Source organism: Mustela nigripes, chromosome 1, assembly GCF_022355385.1.
Source record: "Mustela nigripes isolate SB6536 chromosome 1, MUSNIG.SB6536, whole genome shotgun sequence".
In the NCBI taxonomy this organism is placed as follows: Eukaryota; Metazoa; Chordata; class Mammalia; order Carnivora; family Mustelidae; genus Mustela; species Mustela nigripes.
In genome coordinates this window covers 32,221,756-32,232,862 of record NC_081557.1, presented here as the reverse complement: position 1 = coordinate 32,232,862, position 11,107 = coordinate 32,221,756, and the positions used below count along the sequence as shown (strand labels likewise).

Genomic DNA, 11,107 nt, shown 5'->3' with positions numbered 1-11,107 from the left:
CAGGGCCCTGAAAATGAGCTCTACTGTGATTCTGGGGCAGAACTGGAAAAGTAAGCAGGTAAGGCCTGGACACAGCCTTGGTGGTTGTGTAGCACGCGTGCGTTCAGCCCCCCGGAGAGAGGCAGAGAGCCGGGGCCTGGATGGCTCCTGAGGATGCCAAGTGGACTAGGCTTTGGGGTTTGGGGGTAGCGGGTTAGGTGCTGCTGTTATGAAGACTGCTTCTGAGAACCTTTGAGAATCGCAGTTGCCACAGTTCAGGCACTTCCTTTCAGCTAACTTGCTGTGGTTTATCAGCGAGCGGAGAACGAGTATGCTCGATGTTTATTTATTTTTTTTACAACATTGGTCAGCATGTTTCCCTTGAGTAAACAACACTATCTCACAGGGAGTCCATCTGAAGATTGTAGAGACCGCCTGGACCCTTCGGTCTCCCCTCTGTTGGGAGTCTTTTGCTGAAACACAGGATTCCTCACGCATGGGTGTGTAAACCCTAGTGGAAAAATCTGTTTAATCATCCCTTTAACCTTGGGATTCCGTTTTGCTTTTTTGCTTCATGGGAGATGAAGTTATAAATATGAAATCACACGAGTTCAGGGCCATTACAAATTCCTCCTGCATTCTGGATACTCCCTGGAAGAACTTGATATAAAAAATGTGTCCAGATGAGAGGCGAATTTTCGGGGACGGGGTGCATGGGGGAAGGCAGGATTCTCTCCTTGGTTCTGTGGAATGCGCACTCCCCACAACAGGGGAGAAAACAGGGAGTGTGAGGAGCTGAAATCATTTATGATGCTTTCACCTCTGTTCTTCATAGCAGAGAGCTTGTGTTTGTTTGGCTGTTAAATTTGTGCTTCAAGCCTTCTGAGTGACATCTGAATTCCTGACACCGTGATCTCAGCATGTCTTGAAAGACTGAAACAGGATCCTCCTGGCTTTATGGGTCTGTCCATGTTTGAGTGGATTTTCTGGTCACTTTTGGAGAATCTTTTCTCTTCACATCTTTCAAGAGGTAGTAGACAGGGGCCCCTGGGTCCTGGATGGCTCAGTGGGTTAAGCATCTACCTTCATTTCTGGTCATGGTCCTAGGTTCGAGCCCTGCTTTGGGCTCCCTGCTCAGCGAGGAGCCTGCTTCTCTCTCTACCTACCGTTCCCCCTGCTAGGGCTTTTTCTCTCTCACTCTATCAGTCAAATAAATAAATTTTTTTTTTTTTTTTTTTTATAAAGAGCTTAGTAGACAAAGAGTTGAGGCCATGGTTTTGGTCAAAATGAGGTCTCTTCTTCTTTTTTTTTTTTTTTAAATAAACATATATTTTTATCCCCAGGGGTACAGGTCTGTGAATCGCCAGGTTTACACACTTCACAGCACTCACACTCACACTTCACCATAGCACATATCCTCCCCAATGTCCATAACCCCACCCTCCTCTCCCAACCCCTGTTTCCCAGCAACCCTCAGTTGAGGCTTGTCTCCCTCAATGACTTGTCTTCCTCCCAATCCCATCTTGTTTCATTTATTCTTCTCCTACCCCCTAACCCCCCATCTTGCATCTCCACTTCCTCATATCAGGGAGATCATATGATAGTTGTCGTTCTCCAATTGACTTATTTCGCTAAGCATGATACCCTCAAGTTCCATCCATGTCGTCGCAAATGGCAAGACAAAATCAGGTCTCTTCTTGATGCACGTGGCAACTGTCCGCTGGTGGAGGTCCTCTGATGATAAAACTGGTTAGCAGACATTTCCAAGCCGATTTATATTTGCTCAATTTTGGATGAACTAGAAGGTTGCATGGAGTCTGGTTTGAATCCCACCCTTCTGTTGACCTCTGGGCCCTAAGCCTGTGTGTCATCCAAGGGAAGAATGGGAGTGGAATAATACATGTGACGTGCCTAGTACGGTACCTGGCTTTTGGTAAACCCTTTCAGTGGTGGCTATAAATAAGAGGTAAGATTGCATTCTATTCCTTTGTGGAGAAATAGTGTGGTCTAATGCCAACTCTATATTGTGACTTGTATTATTACCTTTATCGGAGGGTCTGCACACTCAAATCGCAGGGCCAGCCAGGTGCGTGAAGAGGAGCAGGTGGGGATTGTGTCGAATGGGAAAGGCTGTCTCTGTCTCTGTCTCTACTCGGGGTTAGCTAATCGTTTCCTGTGTATAAAATACGGGCACCCATTCCAAGTATTTAAAAGATTGTGTGTGCCTTAAAAATATTTTGAGGGGTGAAATTAGCAAAGAAGGAACCCAAAGACTGAACGTCCAATTACCCGTTGGGCAGTTTTTACTGAATGGGAGGAGATGCTCTGAGCCTGGTTGGGACCTTCCATGTGCCCATTTGCCTCTGGACCAACTTTTCTCTGAGCTTAAACTCCTAGGATGTCAGGTAGATGTCTGGGATGGCTGCTTTCAGTTCCCTCATTCTACGGAAGTCTGGGGTCTAGAGAGAAAAGGAGGTGTCTAAACTCTAATGGGAAGTAGTAGTTCTGGGGAGGGCTGGCGGCAGGACCTTGTTCTCCTGGCCCCTTGCTGTTGCCATTTCCATGCCTCCAGGGAGATGTTGGCACAGCAGAGATTGTTGGTGGGCCTGGGATCTAGCACTCTGCAGACTCTCTCTGTTATCTGGGCTGACCCCTGGCTGGTGGCTTGGGGAGGTATCAAAGTCTGTAGAAATGTCTGGAACCCTCACCGTTTCTACTTGGTGCAGTTTCTCATTGCTCATCTCCCTGTGTTACATTTTTATTTGTGCCTTGGCTCTGTGTTTGTCTGTCACATGCCCCGGCCTCGCTGTCTGGGGTAGGGACAACTGGGAGTCCTCACTGCTTTCACACGGCCTGGTGCCATGCCTGACCCATAGAGGGCGCTGACTCACTGGGTAAGATGGACATGTGACTCCAAGGTCCCTGGCTTAGGATGCAAAAGTAGTGAGTTTAAGAGTCTTGAAGAACAAGGACAAGTGTTTGATGAGTTCCTTCCACCCACCCACTGGGGGTTGTTTTCTTTCTTTTTTTAAAAAAAATTTTATTTATTTATTTAACACACACACACACACAGAGAGCACAAGTAGGTAGAGAAGCAGGCAGAGAGAGAGGGGGGAGCAGGCTCCCCACCAAGCAGAGAACCCGATGCGGGGCTCAGTCGCAGGACCTTGAGACGATGACCTGAACTGAAGACGGAGGCTTAACCCACTGAGACGCCCAGGAGCCCCTGAAGGTTGTTTTCCTGTATGATCACTTGTCATACCTTTTGTGTCATTGTGTGACTGCCAATGTGGGGAACATTTCATTGAGTAGAGTAAAAGGGATGTGCCTGATCTGGCTGCGATGCTCTGTGTTTGTACTGATGGTTCAGAGCAATCAATGGAAGGATCTTCTTGCCATTTCTCTAGCTGTCTCTGCCAAATAATTTATAGGGCATAAACATGATATGCTTTAAAAAAAAAAAAAGCGGGGGGTGGGGATCAGCCAAGCTCTGTATCCCATGTTCCTCTGAATTTCCTATAATACAGCCGGCAAGGCAGGAGGAGGGCCTGGGATTCTGCTCTGCTCTGCTCATCTTCCCACAATATTGGACACAGTGTTTCCACTGAGATTTGGGGGAGCTCTTTCGGAGTAAATTTGGAAGTCTTGCAATGTAGAGCAAAGGTGAACTGGAGTGGAGAAAACTAGTAGAGAGAGGAGGTATGTTCTCTTGAGTTCATTTATTTTTTTATTTTTTAAAAAGATTTAATTAATTAATTTATTTATTTATTTGACACAGAGAAATCACAAGTAGGCAGAGAGGCAGTCAGAAGGAGAGGGGGAAGCAGTCTCCCCGCCGAGCAGAGAGCCCCATGCGGGGCTTGATCCCAGGACCCTAAGATCATGACTGAGCTGAAGGCAGAGGCTTAACCCACTGAGTCACCCAGGTGCCCCTCTCCTGGGTTCATTTGTTCTTCTGGTCATTCATCTAAAAATCCTTCATTCATTCACAAAACAAAATCTGCCATAATAGTTTTCTAAATGTCTAAAGAGTGCTTTTGTATCCAAAAGGAACGTCCTAGACTTCATTAGGTTTTACTGTTCGATTTACTAAAGCTTTGATTTTTAAACCTAGGTTTTCTCATAAATCTCCTCTATAAATCAAGAGGTTTTGTATAAATTAAGATGATTCCCACTTGTTATTTGATTAGTACTTTGCTAATTTAGCTTGGACAAATTGAGTTTTGACAATTAGTACTGTTTGGAAACTTGGATAATTAGGTTTCCTTAAATATTTTAGATTGCGTTCATAAGTTTAACATGCCTGGTTTCCTCAAGTTCTTTAAACATCTGACAGGGTAGACTCACCAGCCTAACAAGCAAAATCTCCTAAGCCCTTAACTCTTGCAAACCAAATAAAGTTAAAATGTCATAAATTAGGTTTTCTCAAACTCTGTAATTCTTTTTTACAGGCTGACTGCAGTCCTTAAACCTTTCATCTTAAAAATCCAAATCGGAAAGGAGGACTCATTTAAAACTGAAATCAGAGGACTGTTTTTATTTACCTTCTCTAATATGCCCCATATTCTTTTAAGTATTATAAATATATAGAGATTATCCAGTGATCACAAAGATTTCATCCTGTACTTTATTCATATTATGATTTACTCCCTCAGCTCCCCTCTTTTTAAACCTTCCCAAGGATTTAAAGTCATTTACTCCCAAGAAAGTGCAATACAGGGGCGCCTGGGTGGCTCAGTGGGTAAAACCTCTGCCTTTGGCCTCAAGTCATGATCTCAGGGTTCTGGACTCGAGCCCCACGTCCGACTTTCTGCTCAGCAGGGAGCCTGTTTCCTTCTCTCTCTCTGCCTGCCTCTCTGCCTGTCAGTCAAATAAATGTAATCTCTGTCTGTCAAATAAATAAGTAAATAAAATCTTAAAAAAAAAAAAAAGAAAGAAAGAAAGGGCAATACGTTTGTCATCTCCACTGGGCTCTGAACCATCGTACGGGATCAAGCGCAAGACGCAGGGATGGTCACCTCGTACTCCAGAACGATTGTTCCAGAGCCAGAGCTGAATACACTGTAGCTCTCTCTGCTGTGTCTCCTGTATCCCTTGAGCTGGAATCTCATTTCAGCATGTAGCAAACACAGATCTTTTGTGTTCCTTTCACATTTCCATTGTAATCCGCTTCTGTAACCCCTTTCGACATTGCTCACCCAGACTTGGGTCAGTGGACTTTGGTACACTGGGTGCAGGTTGTACCTAATTGCCTTTGCCACTTGATTGGATGCAGCTAATGTTCTTCCTGTCTGGATGGCTTCTGCATGCTTTCTACATTTTTTCCTGTCTGACTCTTCAGCCACATGTCTGGAGTCCTTTTACAAACAAATGGCACTTCCCCATTCGGTCACATGAGCATACCAAGAGACAGAACCCAAAGCAAACTAGTTTTGAGCAAAAGAAAGAAATTTATTAATTCTCACTTCGAGCTTCCCAGCGATTGCTTCTGTCTTCCCAGGGCCTCAGGTATGGCTGGATAGGGGTGCTCCTGTGACATCCTTCCTCTCCTCTCTGCTTCCCTCTGTGCTACTCGCTGCCTTCTCGGGCAGGTGAGGACAAAGTGCTCCCTGGAGGTTTAGACTCTGCATCTCTTCCAGAGCCCTGCTCCGTTCTTCTTGGCGTCTTCTGTGTGGTCATGCAGGTTTGGGCAGTGCTGTCTTAGGCCAAGTTAAAGAGATCATTTCAGCACTTGACATCTGTTCAGAAGTTTATGGATGCCGTGAAAATCTAAGAGAGGCACCGAAGAGCCAGTGTCTAGCCCACGTTCCCTTGTTGGGGCAGCATTGTTATCGCAGGCATCTCCTCCAACGACTTCACCTTCCAGTCCCATCCTGGAACGCACTGCCTCTGATCTTGGTGGCTCGAGATCACTGACACCCTGAATCTGGGGGAAAGGCCAAGTTTGAAGTAACCAATTTTTACATCCAGACAGACTTGCCAGTATCCCAAAAGATCCAGAAGGGAGGGGGACATGGCTGGTTCTCCATAGACAGGGTTTCTGGCACCAAGACCACTCTTGCTCAGCCCGGGCTGCCCTCGGTGTCCCTGTGCCTTCATCCTCATCCCTGGGGTCCCCACACCCACCTTCCCTGGCGGCAGTCACTTGTTTCTTCCTGTCTGGGCCGGCTCAGTCAGGGTAGCTCTGAGATGCTCCGGGCACCAATGTGGGAAGCAGCTTGTGTCCAATAAGGGCCCCATGCCCCACTGGCATAACAGCTTGGTGTTGAAAGGCAATACGGGAGGAGGGAGTACAATTTCAAAGCGAAAACTCCGGGCCTTGGATTCATGGGCATCTGTTACTAACTTCCCGCCTTCTCCCTGCCAGCCAGGAGAATCCTTCAATCCTCTTTCTTCTTCACTGGATTATAGGAAATTGCAGATATATTAAACTGCTAACCTCAGAGAGCAGATGCAATTAAAGACTCCTGTGGCAATTTATTTATTTATTTATTTATTTATTTATCATCGTGAGAGCCGATTTGGGCCCTTCTTCATCTGTTAGGTCCTGCTCCCTCCAGCAGAGCCACATGGTTGCCAGCCTCGGGCTGTCATCCACGGGTCTCCCATAAAGAAACTGAGGCTTTGGTGTTATGACTTGTCAAAGAATGAGCTGGGGGGAGGAGGCTGAGTTCAGAGTCCACAGCTGGTGGCAACTTGCTGTTGCAGCTTGCCCTGTCTGTCCGCTGAGTGGAGTTCAGCCCCGAAGGGTTGGATAAGTATGAGCTGTGCGCCTGCAGGTTGAGGGGACGTGGCTCACCAAGCGGCGAGGTTGGCGCCTGCCACTGGACGTGGGAGTGTGGACACGGGCCCGTGGGTAAGACCTTCTAAGCCTCTGCCTCTCCTGAGACCATGAGCCGTGTCCTGCCGTTCTGGTGCGTGCTGAAAGCTGATACAACAGAAAGCCGTTTGGCATCACAGTAAAGTAGGTGGTTCTGGAGTCAGAAGGGCTGGATCCAGGTTCTGGTCCATCTTTTGCTGGCTGTCTGGTCTAATGCAACCTTGCCTGCCTTTCTTTCTTTTTTCTTTTAAAGATTTTATTTTGGGGCGCCCAGGTGGCTCTGTCATTAAGTTTCTGCCTTCAGGTCAGGTCATGATCCCAGGATCCTGGGATCAAGCCCTGCATCGGGCTCCCTGCTTGGTGGGAAGCCTCTCCCTCTCCCACTTCCCCTGATTGCATTCCTGCTCTCCCTATGTCTCTGTCAAATAAGTAAATAAATAAAATCTTTTAAAAAAAATAAAGATCTTATTTTAGAGAGAGAGCACGCACATGAGAGAGGTGGGGTGGATAGCAGAGGAGGGGGAAATAGTCTCAAGCCCGACCCCGAGCTCCATCCCATGACCCCAAGACTGCAGCCTGAGCTCACACAAGAGTCAGGTGCCCAACCCACTGAGCCACCCAGGCACCCCACCTTTCTTACCTTTCTAAGCCTCGGTACCTCTACCTGCACCATAGGAGAAAAAGAGTACTTACTTTTCCACTTGATCAAGTAGATCAGGTTACATTTGTACTGGAAGCTTCCTTTGTAGTTTACTCGACTTCTCACTCCCACAAGTTTAAATCCACGAGTATTTCCTGAGCACCTGCTCTATACCCACCACCCTGCAACCAAACAGGAGAGAATGCGGCAGGCTTGGTTGGGGTGTGGGAGGTGGGCATTGTAGGTACGGGGATGAGGGGAGTCCCAGTCCTATGTCTGGGAAGAGGGACAACAAATGTAGAGTCTTGACCACAAGAACCCTGTTGGAATAGAAGGGATAAGAGTCTGTGAGATGAGAACCAGGAGGGATGAAGAGGCGGGCACGAGGCAGGGCTGGAGAGGGAGGCTGGATCGGAAGCTTGTGGTCACTTCAAGTTTGGGCTCTAAGTGCCTAAGAAGCCCATGGAGGGTATTACGCCTCGGACCCATAGGGTATGATTCATGTTTCAGAAGGATGGTCCTGGCTGCTGTGAGGAGAACAAATTGTTAGGGACAAGTGGGGCATGGGGCTCAGTGGTGTCTTGGCGGTCGCCCAGGCAGAGCTGAGACCAGCTGGAAGTGTGGAGCAGCAGAAGAGGTGGAGGGTTGGGCACGTGGGGATATGTTTGGCAGGTAGACGTGGTAAGACCAGGAGATGGGTTAAAAGTCTTGGTGGCAGTGGGAGATAATGAGGAGAAAGAAGAACCATTGCTTGGAGACTGGACTTGAGCGGTTGGGGGTGGCCTTGGTGGATTTGTGGTTTGGGAAATGGACTCTGTTTTAGATGCATCCTGGGAGGCTATTAGAGTTAGAAGTGCTAATAGAATTGACAGGTTTCTGCTGACTTCTGAGGCTTTTCTTCCCCTGGGATTTGACTCCAGGAGTGGAGTCTAGAACCTTTGTAGAGCACCCCATGTTTGCCCTCTGACCCCCCCCGCCCCCAGGAGAGCGCTGCTCTCTGCCTCCAGCAATAGTCCCCAAGCCCACTGCTTATCCTCTGCCGCTAGGTCTGAGAAGTAGCCATTCGCTTCTGCAGAGTTCCCAGGATGGACTTGAGGACGGGGTAGGAGGCAGGGAGCATCTCCAGCCACCTCTGTCCAGCCACCCTCCATGTGGGGGAAGGTCCATCTCTGCCACTTTGCCCAGCTCCCAGTCCAGAACAGCAAGGATAGATGGTGTCCTGGAGATGAGTCTTGTTAGAGGCAAGAAGAGCTTCGTCTGGGGCTTTATGCTGTAGGCACCTTCGGGGCTGGTATGCACTTGTTTGTGTTGTTGGCCTGAGCTGACCCAGCGTGAGGTTTTGGTGCTCAGAATGTGTTTGTCTCAGCAGCTGGGATGACAGCAGCTCCGTCAGCAGTGGGATCAGTGACACTATAGACAACCTCAGCACCGATGACATCAACACCAGCTCCTCCATCAGTTCCTACGCCAACACACCTGCCTCCTCTAGAAAAAACCTGGATGTGCAGGTAAGCGATGGTCTCCTCCAGCGGCCCCTGCCAGCAGGGTGCCTTGGGCTTGAGGACCAGGTGGGCCATCTAGGGTGAGCGGGATCCCCAGGTCCATGAGATGAGGCCTGATCACATGCTTGCTGCCTGTGCTCGCCCCTCACTAGCCCTGGCCTCCACCTGCAGAGAAAGGAGGTCAGGCAATGGGGAACTAGAAACAGGAATGGGGAAGCCTCACTGTTGTCTGTGAAGGTCTTGGTAAAACCACATTTCCTTCCTGGGCTTTCATTTCAGAATCTGCTTTTTGTTGGTTTTTTGTTTGTTTTATTTATTTATTTATTTATTTTTAAAGAGGATGCTGGACTCGTTTGGTCCTTCTTAGTCTGGAGTGTGTGGCCCCTTCTAGCCACAGTGAGCTGCCGCTGTCCAGGGTACATGCTGATCTCTGCAGAGTGATGGGCTGGGACCAAACATTGACAGTCTCGGGCTGGAAGACCAGTATGTCCTGACCAGAGGTTGGGAACTATTGGTCTGAAGGTCACATCCTCATGGTGATATTTGTCCATTGGCTTATGGCATCACTTTTCTTTTAAACCAGGTCTCATGTCAAATTTTATTTGTTTTTAAATATTTTATTTATTTATTTAATAGAGCATACAAGCAGGGGGATCAGCAGGGAGAGGGAGAAGCAGGCTCCCTCCAAGCAGGGAGCCGGAAGAGGGGCTCGATCCCAGAGCCCTGGGATCATGACCTGAGCCAAAGGCAGACACTTAACCGACTAAGCCAACCTGGCACCCCTGATTCCATGTCAAATTTTAAAAATTGTATTATTTCACATGAAAATGAGATTCTGATTTCTTTCAAAGATCAGAATGCTTTGCCTTCTTGAGCCTAGATTCTCCACATGGCAACAATCAACAGGTGTCCAAGTGTCTGCCGCTTTCAGACAGGGAGCCCTTGTCCCAGCGTGTCCCAGCTGCTCCTGGCCAGCTGCGCCCTTCAGTATACCTGCCAGACCCCAAGGTGGTGGAGTTTTCCGCCCCTACTTTAAAACTCCCAGACTGGATGTCTCTGAGACTGTGTGTCTCCCGATACCGTGCTCCCTTCTGTTTGCTCCAACGTGGATTCACGTGGTTGCTTTCACTCAGCCTCACGGCGCTCCTTTGTGGGCAGAGGGATTGGTTCTAGGAAACCCATTTTACTAGCAGAAAAGTGAGGTGCCACCCTCCTAGCCAGTCCCCAAGGTGGGACTGACCGGCGCAAGGACCGGTCAGGTGTGGTGGCACTGGCTTCTTTGGTCTGGGATCTTTTTCATGATGGGTCCCTCCCACCGGTGGGGGCTGCTGGCTGCGATGAAGCCACACGAGGGTCTGCTTGGGACACAGTCTCCCCGAGAGGCCTGGGCGAGGGCAGAACTGACACTGCTCTCTTCCCTCACTCCCACCCACACCAGCCTCCTTTCTCTCTTGTTTCTCTGCAAGATAGGAGCTTCTTTGGAAATTTCTATGCGTTCAGAGGTTTTTTGTTTTTGTTTTTGGTTGGTTTTTTTCTTAGAGGACTGGGCTCAATAAAGAACATGTCATTTCTTGTGTCCCATAGAAATGTGGACGTTGACTCCTTGAGGAAATATGTTGGGTGTCGCCTCTGGGATTGCCTGTGACTTCTTGAATTTGCACTTTCTCCGGGATTCCTAGTTATTTTTGAGTGAGAGTTGAATGGCGGCGGCGGTGGTGGTGGTGGTGGTGAAGGAAAAACACTACCCAAATTACGGAGGCAGGAGATGTTGGGGCTGAAGATAACAGTCCGCATCTTGATCTGAGTGAGTGGTAGTTATGAAAGTAGGTTAATTTTATAAAGCCTGTTCAGGCTCTATACTTAACTTTGTGCATGGAGTATGTGAATGCTATACCTCATTTTAAAAGGGTGATTTAAAAGAAAAAACCATACATAAGCCCCTCTGCTTGAGAGCAATCACTGTTTGATCAGTGATTAGACACAAGTTAAACACAGCCAGCCTGTGCCCCTGCCACTTACCCCTACCAACTTTTTTCGCTTTCCTCATGGACACTAATTTCTTTTTTTTTCCTGAGAGGTTTGTTTTTTTTTTTTTTTTTTTTTTAAGATTTTATTTATTTATTTGACAGAGATTACAAGTAGGCAGAGAGAGAGGAAGGGAAACAG

At 47.9% G+C, this 11,107-nt stretch overlaps 1 protein-coding gene across 7 annotated transcripts in view; it reads left to right on the top strand.

The window, feature by feature from the left end:
- NAV2 (neuron navigator 2) overlaps positions 1 to 11,107 on the top strand; it is a 722,564-nt gene that overhangs the window by 634,064 nt on the left and 77,393 nt on the right. For 5 of the 7 annotated variants that reach the window (XM_059407175.1, XM_059407119.1, XM_059407146.1 and 2 more), the window contains one exon: positions 8,806 to 8,947. In XM_059407175.1, coding sequence (XP_059263158.1) covers positions 8,806 to 8,947 — 142 coding nt within the window. The remainder of the gene's footprint in view (positions 1 to 8,805; positions 8,948 to 11,107) is intronic. The other 2 variants (XM_059407156.1, XM_059407128.1) reach the window with 1 other exon arrangement.